The sequence below is a fragment of the Camelus dromedarius genome, chromosome 5, assembly GCF_036321535.1.
Source record: "Camelus dromedarius isolate mCamDro1 chromosome 5, mCamDro1.pat, whole genome shotgun sequence".
NCBI lineage: Eukaryota > Metazoa > Chordata > Mammalia > Artiodactyla > Camelidae > Camelus > Camelus dromedarius.
This window is the reverse complement of record NC_087440.1, coordinates 41,380,338-41,407,429: the sequence shown is the minus strand read 5'-3', so window position 1 is coordinate 41,407,429 and position 27,092 is coordinate 41,380,338. Positions and strand designations below refer to the sequence as shown.

At 37.7% G+C, this 27,092-nt stretch overlaps 1 protein-coding gene across 13 annotated transcripts; it reads left to right on the top strand.

Annotated features, from left to right (window-relative positions):
• Positions 1-1,304: 1,304 nt before the first annotated feature.
• Positions 1,305-26,270, top strand: MBIP (MAP3K12 binding inhibitory protein 1). Of its 13 annotated transcripts, none has more exons than XM_064485908.1 (12): positions 1,305-1,486; positions 5,049-5,168; positions 6,949-7,173; positions 7,259-7,355; positions 9,852-9,917; positions 10,158-10,310; positions 13,748-13,845; positions 17,207-17,249; positions 18,588-18,626; positions 18,946-19,015; positions 20,287-20,371; positions 25,750-25,863. In XM_064485908.1, the coding sequence occupies exons 1-10, from the start codon at positions 1,358-1,360 to the stop codon at positions 18,963-18,965; spliced, it is 990 nt and encodes a 329-aa protein (XP_064341978.1). In that variant the 5' UTR covers positions 1,305-1,357; the 3' UTR covers positions 18,966-19,015; positions 20,287-20,371; positions 25,750-25,863. The 13 variants fall into 13 exon arrangements, with proteins under 13 accessions (XP_064341978.1, XP_064341977.1, XP_031309463.1 ...); XM_064485907.1 differs by having other exon boundaries at positions 25,747-25,858; XM_031453603.2 differs by lacking the exon at positions 20,287-20,371 and having other exon boundaries at positions 25,750-26,270.
• Positions 26,271-27,092: the final 822 nt, after the last annotated feature.

The window sequence follows — 27,092 nt, the reverse complement described above, 5'->3', positions numbered from 1 at the left end:
GGAAGGTTGCTCAATTTGGGATTAGATATTGTGAAATCTTTTTCTGGATGTCTCTAGACATAGGCTGGGTTATAAACTGTATATCTTGCTGGGAACAAGGGAACAGACAAGATTACTTAAGATCCTGTCAAGCCTGTTGATCTTTGGAAATGAAAGCCTAATTAAGAGGCTCCCTGGGGACAGGTCAAAGGCGTTCTTTTATCCCACTGCCCTTAATCCCAGTTCCTTGATGCCTTATTCCTTCCCTTTCATTTGGCCTGCTCTAAAACTGAAGAATACACATTGTGCAAGTTTCCACCTCTGCTTCAACTGTAAATGCACTAGACTATTAGAATTAAGAATTTTAAGTCGCTCTCCCTTATCTCTAAACTGATGTTTATTTTTAAGTGCTTTTGAATAGAGTTTAACACTAAAAATTTCTAACCTTGTTTTGGTTTTCAACGGGACAACAAAATTTTTAACGTTAGACTCTGTAATATGACAAAGTTTCAAATATCTTTTAATAAAATTATCTGATAAGTAATACTTTTGTCAAATTTCAATTCGGATTTATCCTCTAATTTCAAAGATTGTGTTGCATGCAGTTGCTTCATTGGGTGAAATTACTGTTGGAATCATATTGACACTGTTTCCCTTCTTTGAAACAGTTTTAGGATGAGTGTCTCTACCGTATCACCCAGAGAATGGCAACTGATGCAAGTTTTAAAACTTGACAGAATTATTTTGCATATTTAAGGTAATTAATATCATCCCTTTGAATGATATAGAAATGAGGTATAAAAGAGCGTTTCTTGTTTTATATCCTCCTCTTCCTCACATGAAAAATTGGTGATGTTAATTTGTGTACAGATGAAAACATTCTAAACAATTAAGACAATTCCGTGTGAGTTTTCAATGTTTAGAAATACGTGTGGGCACCGCTACATCCCTGGCCAGCGATCTTTCTCCAAACCACTCCACAGTGCCATGTTAAAATTTCAACTTTTAATTTGGGACTAAAACTCTAACATACAACTATAAAAGTTTTCTCTTACCAACACTTATAAGCAACATGTAACAGTCAAGGTAGGCTTCACGCAGCTAACTCTCATTAGATAACAAATTCAATCACAATCTCAAACACTGCGGCCAGCCTCGTTTAGGTTGTTATTAACCAGCTGGAGGTCCTCGGCGGAACGCTGTAGCTGCACCTGATTGGTGCATGTGCTTGTCAGTCACATTGAGAGGGTGGGTCCTCAAAGCCCCGCTCTAAACGAGACGCAGCGCTTTTACATCATCGCGGAGCGACGAAAGCTGGGAGGGAGGGGTGGGTTGTTAGTGCGCCTCGGTGCTGGCGGGGGCGGCCTACGAAAGTGTCATGGCTGCTGCCGCCGAGCTTAGTCTCCCGACCATCGGTGAGAGGAACCTGGAGCGGAGCTGCAGCCCCAACCTCTCCCGAGAGGTGGTCTGCGAAGTCTTTCGCTCCTTGCATACCCTGGCTGGACAAGTGAGTGGTGGCCTATGGGAGTAGGGGTCTGGGAACCATCCGGCCCCTCCCGCCTCTTTCCCGCGAGCCTAGGCGGGGGGCAGCGGAGGCTGCGGGGCGTGGGACCCGGCCTGAGTTGCCGAGGCCGGGGGACGAGCCCGGGCCCGGCCGCCTGCGGTCCGGGTGAGGGTGGCCGCGCGGGTTAAATTCACGACCGGTTGCACGCCAGATTTTCTTGCAACTCTTCTCCCCAAGAGTGAGTGAGGATAGTGTTAAGTGAAAACCTGGTTCGGAGAGGAACACGCTTGGAGAGAATGGTTGCGGAAAAAGCTGCTCTGAGGGTTTGGGGGGCGCCTGGCTCTCAGGATTCCTTTTCCTCCATTTCATTCATTATAGACATGGATAGGTTAGTACGGCCTGAGATTTCTGGAAAAGCTCTCTTTTAGTCTTTTTTGGGTGATTTGCTCTTATGAGTCACTTGGTTATATTTTTTTCCTTCTGGCTCTTGCATCTCTTCCCCTTTCAAACCGGGAGGAAGAGAAAAGAAATTAGCCTAAACTATTTCTAGCTTAAGGTTAGATGAGTTATCCATGGTTGATACTGTTTGCATCACAGCTGTTGTTTAATTAGTTATTTAACTGTTAAGTAGTTTAACTGGCTAATAGTGTAGAAATGTCTTAATAAAATCGGGTTTGAATAGAAGTGCTCCTTAGACTGTAACCGTCAAGTCACTATTTTGTTTCATAGTGTAAAATGCAAAGCAGATTTTAAAATGAGAAACAATTGAGAATACGTTTGCTTTTAAAAAGGAAAAAATTTTTTTAACCATAAACAGAGTTAGGCATTTGTGTTGAAGCTAATGATAATTTCCTTTATGAAAATAGAGCGTTTGTCTGATTTGTAAAAATTATTTTTAAAACCCTTGCGTGGGTGGAGAACCAGTCTTTTAAAACGGTATTTCAGTATTTTTAAAAACCCTAATGTTTGTCCTGACTTATAAAGAGCATTACTCTAAACATTGTTCGGTGTAATGAAACGATTATTAATAGAATCGGCTAAAAGTTAAAACTTTTAAACCCAGTTTTTGTCAAGGACTTAAAATTGCTTTTTAAGACTTGAGGACATTAATATTTCAATCTCAAGATTCAAGATCTGTAAATGGTTTAAAAGTTTGAGAACTTTGTATGGCGTGGACATTGGAACTTTAACGTTTTTTTATATCCTAACATCAGGATGAAAGAAGTTTACAGAAGTTTTTTCCCCTCGATGAGATACTTTGAAAAAAACATTAAGAAATAATTTAAACGTTCCTTTTGAAATATTTTGCATACTGATTTTGTAAAATTCATTTTAAAATTCTAAACATTCAGATATTCTGTAGGTAGAGATATGATTAAATTTTACTTATGTCACTTGTCAAAAATGTTTAGATTAAGTATTTGGTGAATTTTCATGACAGAGTGAAGGGACCACCTATAAAAATGTCAAAAAAATAAGGTTGTCTCATTAATTAACTGCTAACCACTTTGCTAATACTCTTTACATTTTGAGATGTATTGTTTAAAGATAAGAATAAAAGCCAGAGTACTATACTTATAAAATTGTCCCTGGTGGAAATCACTATTTCTTTTTTAAACAAGTTTAAGGAATTTTTAAGAAATGTATATTGTGATACGCCTAAATTCATTCTGTGTAGTATCATTGTATTAGATCTTCTCAATAGGAAACATAAAATTGAATGTTTAAAAAATGTTTTCTATCCCAGATTTCTGATTTTAATTTTATTGCTTGCTTCTGGATGTCCATTTTACCAAGTTGAGGATTATTTATTGTTAGTTTGGGTTTTCATCTTAATTTAATAAAGTTTTTACTGAAATACGTATTTTAAATAGTCTGTATTAATGACAGACTAATACATTTTCCAGTGAATGGTTTACAGTTACGAGTTCTATAGAGTAAAAGTGCATAGAATTCGTATTACTAGTAGGGAATAGTTGGATGTATTGGAATAGTTTTAAAGTTAATTTGTGACATTGTTAGGTGGTTTTCTTCAGAGTCCAAGTATCTTTAATTGTACTTGAAGGCTTACATAATTCTGCTGAATTTCTGTAAATTATTACTTTCTCTAGAAAATTGGATGCTTTGCTTTGCTTGAGGATTTGCCTGCTTTGTCCCCAAACTGTATTCATAACTTTGTTATAATTGACCATAAAGCTTTTTAAGAACTGTAAAAGTATAGTAATAGTTTACTTCTACATGTAAGATATTGTCTAACGAAATCTTTTTAAGTATTAATTAAGATAAATTAAGGTTATAAGCTTAATGTAAAATCTTAGTTAAATTAATATAAACTAATTTTTGCCAGTGTGGCCTATACAGAGCTTCTTATTTCTTTATTCTTGTCTAGTATGGACTTTAATTATTTCTGGTCAAAGGATGGTAAATTTCGGTCATTTAGTGTTCATTCAGTATAGTGCATCTTTTGGGAACTTTGGATCTTTTCAGTTCTTTGATTCATCTTTTTGTTTTATTATAATTACAACTTAAAATCTATATTTGAACTAATGTAATATTTGTTTTTATTTTGTAGAAAATATGACTAATTTTAAATGATTTCTGAAAAAATAATATAGTTAACTTGATCCTATGATGCATTGTATCTATGTTTACTGTGAACACATGTCCTAGAAAAGTGGCGTTTTACTTTTATTCACTTGAAAGACTGGAGATAGAGGCTTTCCATCTCAAATTTTCACTCATTTCGATATTTTATATTCAGGTTCTTGGTAGCTTTCTGAATATAATTTTATTTTAATAGGTCACTCATAGCCAATTTATAAGAAATTTTCATATAATGAGCCCTCACACTACTAGAAAATAGTGTTTTGAAATAGGTCTGGCTTTCTTTCCTTGTCTCTGGCCATTTATTTCACCTCTGTGGAAATGTAATTGTTTTTCAGATTTCCACAGCTAAAAAATAATTTTTATTTGAAGTAGATAAACATGTTGCCATTTATCCCTAGACTTTATAATATGTATGAGTCATCTTGATTTTTAAATTATTTTTTAAATTGGTTAAAATTGAAAGCACAGTGTGACTCAGAAGACATCAGAGTAATATATTTCAGTTACGCATTTATGTACGTATTTAACACAAAGAAATGTGTATATCTTACCTTTCATAAATGTATCTGCCCCCTCTGTTTAATACTCTGAGCTAGAAACAGTAGGATTCTGACTAGGACAAGCCTATCTTGGCTCAAATCCAAAGGTTTTTAGATATTGAAGTAGCAAAACCTCATGTTTTTGTCTTTTATGGCTGATTTTACCTGTAAGATGGTCCCATTACACAGACTTAAGAATAGAATTACAGTGAGATGTCATTCTGCTTTGCTACACAGTTGCATCTTTCTTTGCCTTTTAAAATGGTAACTAGTTAGGACATTATAATGTATCATTAAAAACTTGAGAACTTTGAGCTAAATAGGCATGTTACTCTATAGAAATTTTATTTTTGTCACAATCTCATATGTACAGCCTAATTGTGTAATTTTTGTGATGTTGCTTGTTTGCCCTTTTGAAGCTTAACCTCAGAGATGATGTGGTGAAAATTACAATCGATTGGAACAAGCTCCAGAGCCTCACGGCATTCCAGCCTGCTTTGCTCTTTAGTGCACTTGAGCAACACGTTTTATATTTACAGGTAAATTTCTTGTTAAAAATGTTAACTCGATATTTAGAATAGAAATTAATTGTAGTTAAATTGTAAGCTGGAGTATTTGTCAGTTCAATCTTAACACTATATTAATAGTGTTATTAATAAAAGGTTACTTGAGCCAGATTGGATCCAAATCTGTTAATTTACATAGTGATCAGGACAGTTACAGGAATATAGCCTAATAGGCTGATGTGGGTATGAAGAGTGAATGAATGGAATTCTATTCAATTCTAGACTTGTACTGAAAATTCAATACAGTTGCATCTATGGTGGGTTATAATTAAGCAATAAGACACGGCAGGTGTGTGTCATGCTATGATAATGATTCCATGCCTTGGGTGAGTTTGGAGGCTCATGGAGTGCTTTCAGTGGTTCAAGAAGTGGCATTATCCCAGCATGACACATCCTGGAGTGTCTATTGCAATTAAACAGTTTCAGCATAGTTTTTAAAAAGAAAGTAATTTCTGTGACATTAATGTCTCATCTTAGGAAGTAGCCAGTCACTATTTTATCTTCTTTTTTCTTAAGCATTTAAAATAATTCATCCTTTATATTAAAAGGCAACACTGAATTGTTAATTTATAATAGTATTGCTATATTTTTTTAATATTTCAGTTCAATAACTGAACAGTACTATGACCTTGCTAGTTTCCAGCTGAACATCTTTGCAGTTATAATTAATGTAAGTTTGCAGTTTATCTCTAATCAAAGTATAAAGCATGAAGTGTCAAAAAGGTTTGGATTGGTCAGTTTACTGCTATTGAGATGTCCTAAGGTTTCAGAAGAATATTTGGCATAGCAGACAATGGAAGCAAAATAGTAGGCATGAGAAAATAATTGGAACATTGACAAGTGTTGATGTGTTTTGACTAATGGAATAGACATTAATTTTCAGTCCTCTGTTCAATGACTTTATGGGAAATTTTAACTCTGTTTCATGTTAAAAGTGATAGTTAACCCTACCTTGAAAGGGCGGAAGCAATGAGCTATAGCACTCAATTGAGGCCTAATGGGGGGGTGGTGGGAATGGGGAATATAATTTACATTGTACAACAGGGATTTATTTTCCCCCCTCTGGCATAGTGATAGGCATCTACCTCTTTTCAGCTGTGGCTTTTGGTAGGGTTTTTTTTGTTTGTTTGTTTGTTTTTATCCTTGTTCGTTTTCTTTTTAAAAATTTAATTTCATGACCCAAGAAGATACCTTGCCATGTCAGGGAAAGCCTGAGTGTTCACTCAGCATAACACCTATATATTTCATGTCTATGCTCTCTCATTCACTTTGGCCAACTGTAGTTTCAAGTGGGGAATCTCCAGTGATACAGTGATAATGCAGGGCTTTGCTGAGTGAGAGCACTGGCTGTCATGTTAAGGAGGAAAAATACTAAGCCGTAGTGTTCTGAGGATGCATTTGAATGACATGTTAATTAAGTGGCATTGGTGCCAGAGGCTGAGGCTTTGATTTGGCACAAAATAAAAGATGAGTGACAGAATGATACCCTCAAAGAAAATTTAAAATTTCCTCAGGTTTTCTTTCTTTTCTTTCTTTTTTTTTTTTTTTAACAGATTTATAGCAAATGATATTGGTCACAATAGCAGAGAACAACAGCAAACACATGCGGTCAGATCTGTGTATGATATGCCTACCTTTTATATTTAGTTAATGGATATTAAATATTGTCTTAACAGAAATTTATGAGTATGGCAAATGTGTAATTAACTTTGATCAGTTTGAACCTCAGCAGATGGAATTATGTTCTTCTCAGCCTTTTTTAGCAAAACTTCAGCCTCTGATTAAAGAGGAGAATACAACTGTTGTTGAAGAGATAGGAAAAACAGAAACAGGGAACAAGAATGAAGTAAATGGCAAATTTCCCATTGGCGACCTACAGGAGGAAGAAAAGCACAAAGATTGTGATTTAGGAGATGTGAAAAAGACACAGATCCATTTTGATCCAGAAGTAGTTCAAATAAAGGCTGGAAAAGCAGAAGTAAGTTGTTTTTCTTTGGCGGCTGGGGGAGAATTTTTTTTTAATCGTATGTTTGAATTAAGACATGTCAACTTATTGTTTGTAGATTGACAGACGAATATCTGCATTTATTGAAAGAAAGCAAGCTGAAATCAATGAAAACAACGTCAGGGAATTTTGCAATGTTATTGATTGTAATCAAGGTAACTACCTAAAAGTTAATTTTTGTAGGATTTTAATGATCTTTCATTTGTTTTTAAAAATGAATAACTTTAAGAACACAATTTATTTCACAGGCTTCTTTGGAAACTAAGGCAGCAGAATTTCCTTCTATTTAATAATAGACTATCTTGCAGCATAATTTTCATCTTGGTTATGCAAAAATCAAATAAATGCTAACATTAAAAGGCTAGTGTTTACCACAGGTTAAAAGATTGCTTTGAAGTTCCTTCAGGAAATGAAGATGAAGTTGTGGGTGGCAGGGTTGCTCAGTCTCACTAGTAACAAGGATCTAAGCTATATAAATTTCAAGTCTATAAAGGTACTTATAAAATTGTGATGTTAATACATGACGTGAACTTAGTCAAGTTAATACTCCTCAAGAGGGAGCAGTTTTCTCACTACTCCTTAGCTGTTTGAAATGTTTTATGTCACGATAAAACCAGTTTGTCATGAAGACGATGATGTCTTAGGCTTTTTCCGTTTTCTCTTCTAGCGTGTGCACTTGCTGTTTTCCATCAGCTGCTTTTCCTCTCCACATGGGGCTATAGTATATTTACACATCTGTAGGTATGCTGCAGAATACAAAATGGCAAAGCACTAGCATAGATCATATTCAGGCATCATAGTAATAATCAGAACAAGTAGTTCTTAGAAAAAATTACGGAGAAGAGTTCCTAATTGGAATGAACATTTTTCTTGTTGCCTCTGATATCTCTTGGCTAATTATTATGAACACAGAATTGTCAGATGAACCTAGAGTTGACTCTTATCATACTGGTACACTGATTCTCTTAATAATGAAATAATACAGGCTTGAGCTGGGTCCTAAATTCAGCCTTTTCTACTATGAACATTACACATGCATATGTCTAGGCTTGGCATATTTTACTGTTAGCTTTGCAGAACAGGTGCAGCAGTGGCAAAATCTCAGGTACTGTAATCCAACTGCAAGCAACCCATGAGAAAGGGTTTGTTGAGGGAGCAAGCACATGTGTCACTAATGTTAAACCTCTGTTCTCCCTGCTAGCTCTATTATTATAAACCACCAGGGGATAGAAATTGACAAGAATTGAAATGCTCAGCAGGATTCCTTGGCCCATTCAATGCCTTGCTGGCTCCAAACAGTGCTAGGAAGAATTGCTGTGGAGAGTGCTAGCACTCACACATTCACTGTCTTCACACCATGCTGAATTTCTCTCTAATGGGTCAGTTAATCTATATATTTGGAATATAGCTCTGGAATGGATGATAGCTTCTTTTTTTTTTGACCCTAAGCCCCATGAAATGGTAGAAAGAGAATGGAGAGGTGATGGCCCTTTAAACATATTTTGAGATGTCTCAAAAAAAAGAACAGAAAAAGAAAATGACTCTGTCTAGTATCTATACGTAAAAAGATAAGTGAATTTGGAATTTTAGTCACACAGAAGTAGTTCAAATAAAGGCTGTTTGATGTGTCAGCAGAACTATCTTAAGGAAGCAGACTGAAAAAATTCAAATGAATTGTAACATGTTAGTTTGCTCCTTTTAATACCTCTCAGTTGACCTAAATATAAACACTGGATTTTTATAAAGAATCAAATTCCATAGGAAGAAAGGGAATTTTCTATCACTACCTCTTTTACCATCTATTTTTTATTATAAAATGATCAATGGGAATTTTTCAGAAAATTTACTGCATTGCATGGTTTTACTTAATGTCATTTTAAAGATTATTTTGTAGTATTTGAGATGTTTCTATATTATATTAACATCATTACAACTTTCCCTTGGTTTGTAATTTATTTGTTGGTGTCTAACTTGAAAGAAACTGTACTTTTCAGCTTAGAAAAAAATTGAATACATTTTTACATTGTATCTTAAAATTATGTTTTTTAAAAAGAGTAGTCTGGAAAGAGATGGCTTTTGTGATTAGGAATTTTTTTCAATGAGCATTGGAAATCTAGGTAAAGTGTAAAACTGCTACAGGTTTCAAGGTCTTTTTTGTGTGGAGTTCTGAATAAGTGTGTTAAATGCATATCCCTTTTTATTAGACATTCAATAATTTGATCATAAAGATAAAAATGCTGTTTTTTTTTTAAAAAGTATTTCAGTAAAAATAATGAGTTCTGTTTATTTCTGTGTGGAATTAAATGAAAATGTCTCTTTGGCTTAGAATTAACATACTTTCTATAACAAATTATTTTCTTCAAAGGCACAGATGATTTTTTAGGGATACTGGTATTCATTAAAAATTATATTAAATTATGCCACTGAATGTTGAGGACTTTCCTATATATAAGTCAGGAATTTAGAAAAGTTTAGATATTATAAATTTTAGAGGGTAAAGATCACTAAATGTTATCCTGTATATGATAGTAATTTAGTTACTTTCTGATTATGAGTAATATGTTAATACGCATTATTTGAGGGTTATCAAAATCTCATACATTTGAAATTAAGAATGTATTTAAACTTACATTCATCTAAATTTTCCTTAGAAAATAGTTGTGCGAGAACTGATGCCGTTTTTACTCCTTACCCTGGATTTAAAAGTCACGTAAAAGGTACGTATCTTCTACATGAGACCTTCATCACTGACACAAGTTTATTCTAGATCAAAAGAAAAATGGAATAGAAATTACTTTCCTATCTAAGTTTTGTTTATTTTAAAATAAAACAAAAAGTCTTGCCTTTCTTTATACTTGGGTTTGTGGTTATGAAAAGAACATAAAGTACTGTTAGGGAGAGAGAATTTCTGCTTTTTGAAATGTAAATTTAATAGGCTCAAAAGTTTCCTAACTTAGTTTCTAGAGTTGTGAATACATATGGACCACAGACTAGACCTGAAGGAATTCAAGGGTCAGGCCATAACCCTAGCAGCATGCTGCGAGACTGCGGTAACCAGGCTGTGGAGGAACGACTGCAGAATATTGAGGCTCACTTGCGACTGCAGACAGGTAAGCAGAGGGGTGGGCAGTGTCCTCTAATGTGCCTTTGCCAGTGGTTAAAGAAATTCCAATTCATTTAGCCACTAGGGTTTATTAGTCATAGCTGAAAACTAATGTAGTCTTTTTCCTGCCATCAGCTTCACAACTTAACTATCTCATTCTTAGCACCCACTGTGTTAGGTACAGAGTATTGATAAGCGTAATCCTGGTCCTTTAAGATTTCCCTGTGAGGATGAGCATATAAATAAATGCCATAGGGGAGGTGACTAACGTTTATTGACAAATACTGTGTGTGCCACTCCCTGTGAAAGTATTATACAAAGTCAGCTCAGTATTTAACAGTGCCCTGTGAGATGCTGGTGCCCTTACCATTGTCAGATGAAGAAACTGAAGCTGTGAGAGCTCCAGCAACATGCCCAAGGTTGCAAGTGGCAACTAGAAATCACACCTAGATCTTAACTGGCTGCAAAGTCTGAGTCCCCCTCCCCATTTAGTCACCAGATACTGTTGATTCTACCATCTAAATATCTCTCAAATCTGCCCATTCTATATCCACAGCTGCCACTCTAGTTGAAGTCACTGTGTTCTGGGCCTTGGACTTATGGAAGGGTATTAGCTGGTTGCTTTCCTACCCAACTTCCTCCTCAAGACCAGTTCTCTACCCTGTGGCCAAACTGGTTTCTCTAGAACTCAAGTCTGATCTTGCTACTCTTCCAACTAAAAATTCTTTGATGGTTTTCTATTGTTCTTATATGCATACCAAACTTAGCACATATTCATTCATTCCACAGATAGGTATTAAGTTCCTGCTAGAAAAGCCAGGTACTATTCTAGGCACTGAGAATACATGTGAACAAAAATTCTAATACATAAATTATATGCTACACTTGAAGAGAAGGGCTGCAGATGATGGAAAACAGCTTGGCCAAGGGAAGGGAAAGGAGACTGGCACGGGAGGGGATTATGATTCTAAGTAACGTGATCTGCACCTGTCGTTCAGCCACATCTCTGGGCTTCCCAGCTCCGCTGATTTTGCTGTCCTGTGGACTTTACCCAGGCTTTTTCTTCTGCCCATGCTTTTCCCTCCTGATCCCAGACTGCTGCAGATTCTCCTTTTGTATAATCTCAGTACCACCTGGTACTCTCTGTCCTTCTTTATAGCAGTTATCACAGTTCTATTTGTTCAATATCTGTCTCCCCTGCTGAATAGTGAGGTCTGTGAGAGCAAACTGTCATGCTCATTACCTTGTACCTGCGGCAGTACCTGGCACAAAACAGATATTCAAGTGTTTATTGAATAAAGGATTGCTCATTTCATCTTTTCAGATACATGCAGAGTACAGTGGGGATGCAAAGTGTTCCACTCCTTTCAGGGGAGGTCAAGGGATGGTATCCCTGGTGAAGTGACATTTGTGCCCTTGAAGGGCTAGTAGGAATTTTTCAGCAGGCAGGAGCAAAGCATTCCAAAACAGAACAGCATCTGCAAAAGGCACAGAGTGCGGCTGAGGGGACTTCTGAGTCCAGTCTAGCAAGTGTACTAGTGGATGGAGGCAGAAGAGGGTAAGTGCATGAGTAGATCTTTGAGGACAGTAAGAGACAGTGTTAAAATTAATTCCCCTACCCCCAGGACTAGATGAATTTAAAAGACAACTGTGTAACAGGATTGACTGGGTTATTAAATCTAATATCAAGTAGTTAATTTTGAGAAGTATCTGTTGAATGCCTACTGTGGGCCAAGTGCCCTTTCAGCCAGGAGGGATACTGGGATGATGAAGTCACAGGTCCTGGCCTCAAGGACTTTATAATCTGAGAGAAAGATTAATAGTGAAGGGGAATGTCAGAGGGGCTGTGGAGGAAGGGTATGGTCGGGGCACAAGGAGCCTCCTTGTGAAAAGATTCAGGCAGTGCTTCATTGACCCAGTGATGCTTGAACTGGTTTTTGAGAGGCACAGAGGTGAGGCAGAGGACGTTCTAGGTAAGGGAGCAGCAGGAGCAAAGTCAAATAAGTTACTTATTTTACTTCAAGAGAAAGAACCACCAAGATCCTAGAATAAAAAACATTCTCCGAAAAATATATGTATATTTCTAGACTTTTTATATGTAACAAGTTGATACTTTTGATATGAAAATTTGCCCATATTCTTTAATTGCATAATGATTGTTTAATCATGTATTTATTCAGTCAGTGAATATTAAGCACCTGTGTATTCTGTGAACTGATGCTCCCTAGGTTTGTGCAGTGCACAGACTGTGCAGCCATACTCAGTGAACTCTCTTGGAGCTTTTATTAGAGTGGAGAAACAGGCAATAAATAAACAAAATATACAGACTGTCAAGGGGTAGTAGTGGTTTCAAAAAAAGGGGAAGAGGTTATACGGGAGTGCCGGGTAGGGGGAGGTGGTAGCACTGGTATTTTTTAAAGGGTGGTCAGAGAAGGCCTTACTGATAAGGTAACTTCTGAGTCAAGACCTGAAGCTGGCGAGAGCAAGCCTTTTGAATGTGGAGGTGGAGGGAAACATGAGCGCTAAAGCTGTGAGGGTGCGTAGCCTAGTTGAGTAACAGAAGAAAGGAATCAAGTGGCTGGAATGATACGAATTTGGGGAGAGTGTCCAAATTGTGTAGGACCTTGTAGACTATTGTAAAGGCTTTGGTTTTTAATCTGAGTGAGACGCGAAGGTATTGGAAGGTTTTGAGCAGAGAAGTTAACACTATCTGAATTACATTTTTAAAGGATCATTGGCAGCTGTGTTGCAAGTAGACTCTGGGTGCAAGGCAGAAACAGGGAGACCAATTTGGAGGTTGTGATAATCCAGGGAGAGAGGGTGGTGGTCTGGACCATAATGTTTACATCGGAGGTGCTGAGAAATGAAAGGATTTGGGGTATAATAATAACCTGGAAATTTGAGTAACCTTAATTTTACCGCTCCACTCCCTAGAAGGTTTGTTTGTTAAGAATTATGGTAAAGGAGCTTTACCATATGTTTTTTAATGTTCTTCTAGGTTAAAGGAGAAAATATGGCACATAAGGAGAAATAAAAGTTGAAGAAAATGATAAGACATATTGCAGCCACTGAATTGAATTATCAGTTGTCAAAATGCATTTTTCTCCTCCTAAGTAACTGTCAGAGCCTATCAGAAATACAAGTTGTTCTATACAGGAACTATTCAGTCTTGTAAAATGAATTTAACATAAAACAAAACTCCTAGCAACGTAAGAAGCATAAATGGAGGTGGGGGAGAGGTGTAGATAGTAATATATCCCCTTAGTGTATAGTATGAAAATGTGAGCTAAAGATTTCACTCTGTTTTACTTTTGTTAATGTATTTTCTTAAATTTAAATTATTTCCCATTCTTTTGCATACATGTCTTCGCATGGTATTTTAAGAAGAAAAGTTGTAAGAAGAATTAACTAATCATACCTCGGATTTTTTTTTTAATGTATTAGGCGGTCCAGTGCCAAGAGACATTTATCAGAGAATTAAAAAACTTGAAGATAAAATCCTTGAGTTGGAAGGCATCTCTCCTGAATATTTTCAATCTGTAGTAAGTATAAATGTCTTTAAGAAATTAATGCTATTTTAGGATTATTCATCATTTAACAATTCACTCATTGATCTGCTGTGTGCAAAAGACTTTTAATAATTCAGTGATGAATGAACATAGTTCTTTGTAGAGAGTTACCTAGTTCTTTAAAGATTGTGATTCTGAATATTGTTTTATAGACTCTTAATTTCTTAAAAAGGGGTACTTTTATTGTACATTACCCAAGTACTCAAACTTAGGCCATTTCCGTGGCATAGTAAATCAGCCTGAATAGTGGTGAAAATTGTCACTCTGAACTTGCTCTCTTATAAAGCTAAGGCTTTCTCTGGGACCTGGCTGTCATTTATCCCTTCTGTCTCTTTAATCCCTCCCTCTCCACAGACTCCTTCCCTGAGCTCATACACAGTTCCATCTCTCCCCTATACCAAACCAGCACGCACCTCAATCTGCCACCCAACCTTTTTCTTTATCCTAACCCCCAGACTTTTTGGAAGACTAGTCTATATTTGCTTAATTCCTCAACACTAGCATGCATTTATTTATTCATTCATTCTTTTTCCAAGGACATTAAAAACAATCTGTGCTGATAAGTATCCTCTTTGTCCTATCAGTGTGTTTCAGACAGGCAATCCTGAGCTCACTGTGTTGTTTTCTGCCGTCTTCTGGGGTGATTATACATGACACCTGCCTTTCCTGGGGTTTAATGTTTATTTTAAAGCAGTGCCATATTAGAAAGAACTAAAGTCATGTAAAAGTGAGCAAAAATTTAAAATTGACTACATTTTTAGTGAAAATTATACTAAAACTTATTTCTGAAATATGTAAAATAGCTCAGTTAACATGAATCATTATAAGTCACTGGTGAAAATATATTCAGAATTTTTGGAGTAACAGCAGTCTTTCCAAAGTAAATTGGGATTTGAGTGAGATAGAAAAAAGAAATATTTCCCTTTTACTTCCCTTAAATATGAAATGAGGTTTATTAAAGTACTGAGGGCTGAAGCAAGGACTAAATAAGATAATGCCAGTCAGCACTCTGCACACTGTCTAGCACGTGGTAAAACTCAGTGAATACGAACCTTCATTTAGTTTCAGAAACCATCTATGAAGTAGCGGTATAAACATGGACAAGTCACACAATTCCTGTGGCCTTCTCTCATTGTAGAAGGTTTGTTGGTGGTTCTACATAATTACAAAGTTCTTTCCACTTTTAGGATTATTCTTTGTGTCTTCCTAGAAAACTTCATAAAGATTTTATGCCTTTTCCTGCACCAGTCTGCCATAAGCTTTTTTCTCATTTCTTCATTAGAAATCCCTAGGCAGGTTATTTTTTTTCTAGGACAATTTCATACCTCATTAATATAACTCTTGTTAACAAAAGAACTGATCTTACAAGAGAGTATCATAGTATTAGTGAGACTTTGCTCCATCGTTAATCTTTGCTCTCTGATTCTGATTTACAAAAGCTTAACATACATCTTACTAAATTTAGTTAACAAAAGAACAAGCACTTCCAATCATAATCTTGTTTCGGGAGATCCATTTATACACAGGACAGAATGTTTAGATGTTTGGTTAAAGAGATAGAAACAGATTGTACAAGACCTTAAATGCTGTCCCCAGAAGTTTAAAGTATTTGAAGTTAGAAAGGGAAAGTTGAGATCATTAAATTTCTTAAGAATTTGACTTTTGTTAGAAATTGAACTTCTGAAAAGTTTTTAGCTGCAATGTGTTTAATTCAGGTTCACATGTAAATGAGTTCTAAACACAGTTGGCTAGAGATTGATTATCATGGGTGACCTTGAAGCACAGCATGTGAAAAGGGAAACAGAAAAAAGTTATAAAATTGTACTCTGTTCATAAAACAGAACTAGATGTAAAATTCTTTCCATTTATGAAACAGATATAAAACTCCAAAACAAGTTGATGTACATAAAACAGGATTACAAGAAAGACTAGTATTTGTTGCACTTTTACATGTAATAGTTCTAAAGATCTTTATGCTTCACATGCAACATGGAAAGATTTGAATGTGGTAATGTTTTAAAATTCTTCAAGGGCATTGTTTAACAGACCATTTAAAAGATAACAGTCTTTGAGTATTTACAGAGAATTACTGATTTTAAACTTATAACCCTTGAAAACGGTAAGTATAATATACTTCACAAGTATATTTCCACAGTACTTTGTTCATTTTATAGCATTTCTCACTTACAATTATATGTTTACACAACTATTTTTCACACTATATTTTCAGCCTCTGAATGGCAGGAACTGTCTTGTTCATCTTTGAACACAGAGTGTAGTAGGCGTTGAATAAATATGCGAATGAATGGATAGGATTGGCTGATAAGTTAATTATTGGACTTTTAAAGGTATGTTAACTTTGTTCCAAAGTACTGACTAGGTGGTATCTTAACTCTAGTCTGTAACGGTAAGTCCTGGTTTTAAAGAGAAGCATGGTGAGAAGAGAGCGTTGGAGGCCACGTCGACTTCACTCACGCAGGTTGTGCATTTGTGAAGGTGATGGTCGGCCTATAGCATGAGGTAGACAAATGGATCCGGCTTGAAAATTGCAAACACATTTTGGAGGGCCTGAAGGTCACAGTAGCCAGTTTGCAATTCCATTGTCACTGGAGCACAATTAAGGTTTTGAGAAAGAGAAACCTGAATTTTTGGTTCCTGTCTGGTGGCATTGGGAAGTTGCGAGTTGGAGAGAGGGTTGGAGTCAAGGAAAGTAGCTTAGGAAACGTACCTTTGTCCATACCAGGGAGAAATGAAGGTCTGCATCAGGGCAGCGGGACTAGAAGAGAAGAAATGTTAAAGGCACTTGCCCTGTAACTCTTCACAACTGGTTAGAAGTAAGGAAGGTTGGTCATGGAAGAGGCTTTATCACTGGGTTTCCTTAGAGCTTGGGTTCCCTGGACCTCTGCGTACATGTGTTTAATAACCTTCGAGACACGGGCATTATAAGGGTAACTATAAATTACCTTCTAAGGTGACACAATGGGAAAGTAAAGACAATTTTGAATTATCTCCGTCTAGCTGTTTATTTAGTGTGCTGTGCTAAATATTTCCTCTCAGGTACTAAAACATTCAAATTTCTACCTTTTACACTGAGAGCTCCTTGTACCTTAAGAAAAAAAAAAGTTAAAGCTAGTCCAGTGCACCCACAGCAGGTATGTTTTAAGTGCTCTGCTTGTCAGCTGTTTGGCTCAGACCTAAAACAAGTCCCCAAAGCCACATTTTACTGTTTTTGAGTCATTGACCCACTAATGTCCTTGATCTGATACTTCTCACTTTGGTTTCATAATTCAGTGATTGATTGTTCGCTGACATGGAAACTGTCCGTATTTTACAGGTTAAGCTGTTAGGAAAACAAGAGGAAGTGTATTTTCATCAAGGTAAAAAGCCACTTCTTAGGAGGGTAGGAGACTAAGCCCTTACCTGCCCATAGGCCCCACCGCAGGTGCCTAGCTCCGTTTGGCAAAGGAAGGAGCACGTTTACATCAGCACCCCCTGCATACTGAGCAGTTCCAGCACTCACTGGTTTCCCGCTTACTAAAGCTCCTGGTGAGAGGCGTACCTCAGAATTCTTTGAAAGCAGCTTTTGACACAAAGAAAGATGAGAATTTTTGCCTTTTCTTCTAAATCTCATGAGTAAGAAGTGTTCATGAGGAAAACATGCCACCTACGTTGCAGTGTCAAATGTACTAGTATACTCATTTACCATTCAGGAGTATACGTGGTTCTGTGAAACTAAGAACAAAGTCAAGAAATAATTCACTAGATCAGGGTTTTAAAAAACACAGTAGTGTGTGGGTGAGAATGTTTGTTATCTGTTTCAGGTAGTAGATATTTAAACTCAAACTGGCTTAAACAGTGTGGAAATAATCTTATAAAATGGGTTCAACAGGAATACAGTCTGCAGGGTTAATTGATTTATTGTGCTAGATCATGATTGTCAAAGAATTGGGCTCTTTCCCCTCAGCTCTGCTTCGTGCTGGCTTTTTCCTCAGGCAGATGGTAAGAGAGCTGCTGTGCTTTCGGGTGTCCTGTCCAGGTGACAGCGGTGTCCAGAACAGCCTCCTTTCAGGGCTTTCTCTGAGAAGTGAGGAAGTTTTTCCCAGAAGCTCTCCCCATGCTCCCTAGTGGACCTCTCCTTAGTCATTGGCCAGAATTGGGCCTGTGCCCATTCTGGTAACTGACAAGACGGGTGGGGTGGATCAGTGGATGCGACCCCCCCTCACAGGGAGGAGCAGTGGATAGCTGCTCACTGAGACAACCACCGTGTCCACTGCAGTCAGTCAAGGCTGTGTGTGTGTGTGTGTTCATCCCTTTGCCTGGTATTCCTCATTCAGTGTTCCTCTGTCTGTTGCTGCTTCACTTGTTCAGTGTCCTGGGATGGAAATGTTCTAAGAAGGGAAACTAAGTAGAAAATCCTCAGAGCATCTCCATAATCACTCAGCTTCATCAGAAGCTGGAAATAAATGGGAAAGTGTGTGTAGCCAGGGACAATCATGTTGCTGTGATGTTATTACTGTGTACTTTTAATATCATCTTCGGAGGATAACTTCTAAAGTAAAAGAAGGCAGATACCACTTACAGATACTGGTCGGTGAGTTTGTGGGCTTTGTTTCTACCAGGGTTTTTCCTTATTTTGTTCACCAGTCTATAAAGGAAAATTGTTTAGGTGTTTCTCAGCACTGATCACTTTTTTTTTTTTTCTACTTTTAATCTAGAATTTTTCTGGAAAAAGAAGAAAAGTTCAACCACCTCAAGTAAGTTACTACATTTTCATTTTGGTTTCTGAAATAGTGTGATTGGTTTTATACCTTTCTTATTAATAAAAGTTTCTTCTATGGTTGCTTTTAGGTCATACCCTGGGATTTAGAACTAAAAAAAGGGGGGAGCAACATAAGTTAATGTGTTGAATTAGAGAAATAATTTTATTTCAAGGGCATGGCATGACTCAGATGGACCAAATAAATGTTAAAGTCTTCATCCAGAAGTTAACTATAGAAGAAAGTATCAGTTACAAAACGCTGACAAATAATAAATGTTCAAGTACTTTAAATCTCATCCCCGCACCTTTTGCAGACACCACTAGTAGCATCTAAATCAAGAACCCCTTGGTGATGCATTGTTGACAAAAATTTTCTTCCATTCCGTAAGTTGTCTTTTCGTTTTGTCAGTGGTTTCCTTTGCTATGCTGAGCCTTTTAAGTTTGATCAGATCATATTTGTTTATTTTTGCTTTTGCCTCGGAAGACGGATCTAAGAAAATCTTGCTGTGATTTATGTCTGAAAATGTTTTGCCTATGTTCTCTTCTAGGAGTTCTATGCTATCATGTTCATATAATTAGGTCTTTGAACTAATTTGAGGTTTTTTGTATATGGTATGAGGGAGTGATTTGATTTACATGCTGTTATCCAGCTTTCCCAACACCACTTGTTCAAGAGTGTCTTTTCTCTATTGTATATTGGCTCCTTTGTTGTAGATGAGTTGACTATAGATGTGTGGGTTATTTGGGGGCTGTCTGTTTTTGTGCCAGTACCATGCTGCTTTGATTACCCTAGCTTTGGAGTACAGTTTGAAGTCTGGAAGGGTTATACCTCCAGCTTTGTTCTCTTTCTTCAGGATTGCTTTGGCAGTTCTAGGTCTTTTGTGGTTCCATATAACTTTTAGGGTTAATTGTTCTAGTTCTGTTTAAAAAAAAAAAAGTCATAGGTATTTAGATAGCTATTGCATTAAATCTGTAGATTGCTTTGGGTAGTATGACCATTTTAACAATATTAATTCTTCCAGTCCAAGAGCACCGGGTGCCTTTCCATTTCTTTTGAATCACCGTCAGTCTCCCTTTATCAGTTTTTGTATAGTCTTTCACCTCCTTGGTTAAGTTTATTCCTAGGTGCTTTTGTTTGTTTGATACAATTTTAAACAAGACTTTAAAAAATTTTCTTTTCCTGATATTTCATTATTAGTGTAAAGAAATGCAATAGACTTCTGCTTATTAATCTTGTATCCTGTTACCTTGCTGAATCCATGTATTCTAATAGTTTCTGTGTTTTAAAGACTTCAGGTCTCTCTATATAACCATGTCATTTGCAATTATTGACAGTTTTATCCCTTCCCCTCCAATTTAGATACTTTTTCTTTCTTTCTCTTGACTGGCGGCTGTGCTGGGACTTCCAATACTGTGTTGAATGGAAGTGGTAAAACTGAGCATCCTTGTCTGGTTCTTGAATTTAGCAGTTAGGCTTTCAGCTTTAAACTGTTGAGTATTATTTTGGCTGTGGGTTTGTTGTAAATAGCCTTTATTATGTTGAGATATTTTCACTTTGGTGAGAGTTTTTATCATGAATGGATGTTGAATTTTGTCAAGTGCTTTTTCTGCATCTATTGAGATGATCATGTGTTTTTTGTCTTTTGTTAATGTAGTGTATCACATTGATTTGCATATGTTGGACTGTCCTTGTGACACTGGAATGAATCCCACTTGATCATAGCGTATGATCCTTCTAAGGTATTGTTGGATTCAGTTTGCTAATGTTATTGAGGATTTTTGCATCTGTATTCATCAAAGATAATTGGCCTATAGTTTTTTTTTTTTTTTTTTTTTGTAGTGTCTTTTTCTGGTTTTGGTATCAGGGTGATGGTGGCCCAGAATGAATTTGGGAGTGTTCCTTCCTCTTCAGTTTTTTGAAATAGTTTGAGAAGGATAGGTGTAAGTTCTTCTTTGTATGTTTCGTAGAATTCCCCAGGGAAGCCATCCAGGCTTGGACTTTCCTTTGCAGGGAGTTTTTCTGATTACAGAATCTGTTTCACTTCTAGTGATCAGTGTGTTCAAATTGTGTTTCTTATTTTGTTTATTTGGGTCCTCTCTTCTTGGTGGACCTGGCTAGAGGTTTGTTGACTTTATCTTTAAAAAAAATACAGCTCTTGGTTTTCTTGATAATTTTCTAATTATTTTAGGTGGTAGGTTAGGTTGTGATTTTTTCCTTATTTAGAGAAGAGCCTTCAATAATTCTTTTAGAGTAGGTTGAGTAGTGCTGAATTACTTTAGTGTTTGCTTTTCTGAGAAAGCTTTATCTCGCCTTCTATTCTAAATGATAATCTTCCTGGGTAGAGTATTCTAGGTTGTGGATTGTTTTACCCCCCTTTCAGGACTTTGAATGTATCATGCCACTCTCTTCTGGCCTGCAAAGTTTCTGTAATCAGCTGATAGCCTTATGTGGGTTCCCTTGTGACTGACTCTCTTGCTGCCTTTAGAATCCTCCCTTTAACGTTCACTTTTGCCATTTTAGTTATGACATGTCTTGGTGTGGATCTGTTTGGGTTTGTCTTGATCTGTCTTCCAGGCCACTAACTCATTCTTTTGTGTCATTTAGTCTGCTATTCATTGCTTTTAGATTGGTTTTTATCTCAGCAATTGCACTGTCTGTTGGGTTGTCTTGTTTTGATTTACAGTTTTTAGTTCCTTTTTCCAGTGATCTGCATTTCTATTAATTATCCTTTAATTCAGTTAGCATTTTTATTACCATCTTTTTGATCTCAGGGTATAATAGACTGGTGAACTCATGTTTTACTTATTCTTTCAGGTGATTTGTCTTTTTTCAGTTTTCAGTTTTACGTAGAATTGTTACAATTTGAACATATACAATATACTGCACATTTTTAAAAATTACATATATGTACTATACATTGTTTCTAAGAACGTTTAGAACTTTAGCTTTTTAAGCTTACATAGTTATCAAAGGAATAAAGCCAACCACAAAATAAATACTTCAAAAAGATACTTACACCCCACTATTAACAGTAACATAATTGCTGAGATATGGAAGCATCCTAAGTGCACATCAATAGATGAATGGATAAAGAAGAGGCAGCATAAATATGTAGTGGAATAGAACTCACTCATAAGAAAGGATATTTTGCCATTTATGGCCCTTCATTCTGGGTTTTTTAAAATGGAAAAAAAAAGTGAATTTTATAAACGGCATAAACATTTCCATTGTATCAAAAACAACAAAATACCTAGATATAAACTTAACCAAGGAGGTTACCTATACTCTGAAAACTGTAAAACACTGAGGGAAATTGAAGATGATACAAAGAAATGGAAAGACACCTTGTGCTCTTGGATTGGAAGAATCAACATTATCAAATTGGCCATACTACCTAAAGCAATCTACAGATCCAGTGCAACCCCTGCCAAAATACTCATGATACTTTTCACAGAACTAGGACAAAACAATTCCAAAATGTATGTGGAACCATAAAAGGACCCGAATTACCACAGCAATCTTTTGTAGGTTTTTTTTTTTCCGTCTGTCTGCTTGTTCTCTTTTATGTTTTGATGACTAGAGAAGTTCGTTTAACATTTGTTATAAAGCTGGTTTGGTGGTGCTGAATTCTTTCAGCTTTTGTTTATCTGTGAAGCTTTTGATTTCTCCATCAAATCTGAATGAGAGCCTTGCTGGATAGAGTATTCTTGGTTGTAAGTTTTCCCCTTTCATCATATTAAATATATCATGCCCCTCCCTTCTGGCTTGCAAAGTTTCTGTTGAAAAATCAGCTGATAATCTTATGGGAGTTCCCTTATGTTATTTTTCTCTTGCTAATTTTAATATTTTCTCCTTAACCTTAATCTTTGTCAATTTGATTATTATGTGCCTTGGTGGGTTCCTCCTTGGGTTGATCCTGTGTGGAACTCTGCAATTCCTGGACTTGGGTGAGTGTGTCCTTTCCCAAGTTGGGGAAGTTTTTAGTTATTATCTCTGCAAAAGTTTTCTCAGGTCCTTTCTCTCTTCTCTTTCTGGGAGCCCTGTAATGTGAGTATTAGTGCACTTCCTGTTGTCCCAGAGCTCTCGTAAACTGTCCACACTTCTTTTCATTATTTTTTTCTGTTCTGCAGTAGTTATTTCCACTAATCTGCCTTCTAGCTCACTAATCCATTCTTCTGCCTCATTTAGTCTATTCTTGGTTCCTTCTAGTGTGTTATTCATTTCAGTGATTTTTATTCTTCAGCTCTGTTTGGGTGTTCTTTATATTTCCCAGCTCTTTGCTAAACACTTCACTCTCTGTAGCTATACTTTTTTTGAGTTCTCTGAACACCTTTGCCATCATTACTTTAAACTCTCAGGTAATTGCCTATCTCCTTATCACTTCTTTCTCCTTCTGGGATTGTATCTTGTGCCTTGGCCTGGGAGATATTCCTCGGCCACCTCACATTGTTTATCTTTCTATTTTTATTGTTAGGTAGGTTAGTTAACATTTCTAGACCTTGGAGAGGTGGCCCTCTGTGGGAGATGTCCTATGCCTCCCAGCAGTACACTCCTCTCTTGTCACCCAAGGGCCAGGCTCCAGCTGGTCCCAATGTAGAGTCTGGCCTGTGTTTGTGGATTCCTTCCACAGGCTCTGGGATTGTTTTCTTATTTCTGGTATCTGCCCCTGGTGGGTGAGGCTGGACTAGAGGCTTATGCAGGTTTCCTGGCAGGAGGAGCCGATGCCTGCCTACTGCTGGGTGAAGCTTGGTCCTGGACCTCTGGTGGGTAGGGCTCTGTCTAGAGGCCTTTGTGGCTTAGGAAGTCTGCTGATGGGTGGGGCTGTGTTCCCACCTTGTATGCTGTTTGGCCTGAGGCTTCCCTACAGGCTGTTGGGTGGGGCTAGGTCTTGGTGCTAATGATCCGATCAAGATGTGAGCCTCCAGGAAAGTTCATGTAGATGAACACTCCCTGAATGTCTGCCACCAGCTTTTATGTCCCCTAGGTAAGCTGCAGCCGCCCCCCATGTCCCCAGGAGACCCTCCAAAAGCAGCAGGCAGGCCTGGTCCAGGTTCCTATGAAATCACTGCCTCTGCCCTTGGACCTGGCACACGTGAGTTTCTGTGTACAGTCCCCAAATGAATGAAGTCTCTGTATCCCCCAGTCCTGTGGGGCTCCTGGAGCTAAGCCCCGCTGGCCTTCAAAACCAGATATCCTGGGGTCTCCTCCTCCCAATGCTGGAACCCTGGGCTAGGGAGCCTGAGGTGGAGCTTAGAGCTCTCACTCCTGGGGGAGGGCCTCTGCGGCTTAATTATTCAGCTTGTGGGTCACCCGCCCGGGGGTATGGGGCCTGCCTGTACCGCGAGCACGCCCCTCCTACCTTCCTTCTGTGGTTCCCGCTTTACGTTTCCAGTTGAAGATGTTTTTTAGGTTCCAGTCTTTTTTTTTGATGGTGGTTTTGCAGTCAGTTGTGGTTTCATTGTAGTCGTGAGGAGAGGCGAGCTCGTGGGCCTTCCATCTTGACTGGAAATCCCTGATTTATCCTGTTCTTTTAATTGGGAGCAGATTCTTCTGCCTTTTCATCTCAGGTAACTGTTTCTCCTAAATTCATAGAGATAAAGTTGTCTACTGTGGTCTTGAAAGGGTGTTTCTATGTAGGAGCTCCCCTGTGTAGATTCTGTGTCCAGCTCTTAGGGGCAAGGGCTGGTTCTGGTATGGATGACGTCTCTCCTCTGGGTGTGTTGCCGGTCATCCCCTTGATAGGGGACGTGGTTGGTGTTGGTATCTAAAACCTCTGCAGGGTGTGAGGCGGAGCTTCCTCTCTGCTTTGTAGCTGTTGCCTCCCTGTCAGGGGTGGGTCTGCTCCCGAGTTGTTGGCGTAGAAGCCCTGAGGGTCAGAGAGGGTCAGATGCAGTCAGGCTTCTTTGCTCTTGAGTATGTACCCTGCCCCAAAGGAGGTGATTGCTGAAGCCTGAAGCAGTGAGGCCGCTGCGGTCACAGGCTCTATGTACGCACTGCCTGTGTGGGTGTCCGTGGTCCAGCTCAGAGGCAGTGCAAGGTGTGTCATGGAGGAGGCAGGGCTGTTGTGGCTGCCTCTGTGGACTTCTTCCCCCGGGACGTTTCTTCCCCAGATCTAGCACTAAGCTGTGGTGTGGAGTGGGTGTGCTGGGGCACAAACCACTGTGGCTCCGCCCGGATCACACCTCAGGCACCCTGGTCGTCTCTGCAGAGCTAGACAGTCTTTTCCCAGTGCTTGATAGGCCCAGACCACCCCGGCTGTGGTGCTCCCCCCTTTGGAGTGGGAAGTGTAGTGAGGTGGCATCTGCCAGTGCGAGGCTGTCGGAAAGCCAGCACACACACTTCTCCCGAGTAGAGTCTAGGCTTCTCCAGCCCTTGCGTCTGTCCCAGTGGATTTCCCAGCAGGCAAGGGGGCTTGTCCCCTCTGTGCAGGACCCCAGGAGTGGAATTCCCAGGTTGTGGCTCAACCTGCTCGCCCCCCAGTGCCAGGGTCTGCCCATGCAGGCCTTCTTCCTTACAGATCCCCCTCAGGGCACAAGTCCCAACCCAATGCCTTTTTTTCCTTATCTTACTTGGTTTTGTGGAGATCTTGTAGCTTTGGTCGTGTAGTTCTTCTGCCAGTTTCCAATGAGAATTGTTCCACATGTGGATATATTTTTGATGTGTTTGTGTGGGGACTTGCGCTCCACAGCGTCTTTCTCCATAATCTTGATCCCACTCTACTTGTTTTTTTCCAGGAGATAGTTAATTACGGTTAATCTATCAAAAGAGAATTACCAGTTATTTTAAGCAGTTAAACAAATTCTAAAATTTACTTTTTTTTTTTCATTATGAGAACAGTCAGTTGAAAAAAAATTGTTTTTACAATGCTTTCAGAGTATATAAAAAGGTCCAGGCTTAGTCATTAGAAAAATGGAAAGTCAGAAATAGTTGACTGTAAGTTTAAAGGCATAAAATAACAAGGTCAACATAAATAGTTCAATTTAAAAATTATTCTCATATAAAATATCCAAAAACATGGTAAATATCTTTTTCTCATATTTATAGTACATTTAGTATTTTGTCTGCATTAAGATACTAAAGAGTCTTATTCAGCAATTTGTGTTATTATTTACAGCAGAACTATTCACTGGCTGAACTTGATGAGAAAATTAGTGCCCTCAGACAAGCCCTGCTCAGAAAATCAAGAGAAGCAGAATCCATGGCAACTCATCACCTTCCATGAAAAAGTCCTTTCTTGTCACTTTACTTTTTTAGATACATGTGTGCACCTTACACTGTAATTAGTTAAGTGGATATGTGTTTATCAGTGTAGACTTACCTCTGAAATCAAGGTTTATTTTCATGTGAGTTCACTTTGTAGCAAGCAGTCTTCATATATTCCAGTGTACTTTGAAATAGTTAATGCATTGAAAATAGCATTGTCAGAATTTAGTCCCTTCTGTTTTAAAGGAGGTTATATTTGAAAGTACATCTTTTTGTGTGTTTACCACAGAAAGGAAGATTTACTTTGAATAGTGATACTTAAGAAGGCTTTATATTTGTAACATTTATGTTAACCAGTTTTAGTTTAAATCTGTACTTTGTACATAATAGGCATTCAATAAAAATAGTGATTTTTAAATAAATGTATATACTTTTTCCAAGTGTCAGTTTTAATCTAGTAGATCGTGTCCCCTTAATCTCTTTGTGCCTTAATTTCCTTACCTGCAAAGTGGGAATGATAAGAGCCGTCATGAACAATAGGCGACATCATGCACGTACAGCTTTAAAACTGGCCTAAGGGAAACACTCAGTAAATGTTAGCTATTATTGTTATTCATTATTACTACTGTATTGTAAAACCAAGTCTGTCTTTGGAAAGTAGTTGTTACAACATAATCCCTCTCCCTTGAGAACATATATTTCCATAGTTGCAAATTAAACATTTAAAAGATGCACCTACTACCCAAACATATACGATCAATTAATCTACAACCAAGCAAGGCAAGAATATACAATGGAGAAAAGACAGTCTCTTCAACAAGTGGTGCTGGGAAAACTGAACAGGTACAAGTAAAAGACTGAAATTAGAACATTCTCTAACACCACATACAAAAACTCAAAATGGTTAGAAAGCCTAAATGTATGACATGAATCATAAAACGCCAAGAACAGAGGTGAGGCACTCTGCCATAAATCATGGCAATATTTTCTTGGATCAGTCTCCAAGACAAAAGAAAAGCAAAAATAAACAAATAGGACCTAATTAAACTTCAAAGCTTTTGCAAAGCAAAGGAAACCAACAAAACAAAGACAACCTATGGAATGGGAGAAAATATTTGCAAATGATGTGACTGACAAGGGGTTAATATTCAAAATAGACAAACAGCTCATACAACTCAACATCAAAAAAAAAACAAACAACCTGATTAAAAAATGGGCAGAACTGAATAGACATTTCTCCAAAGAGGAAATGCAGAT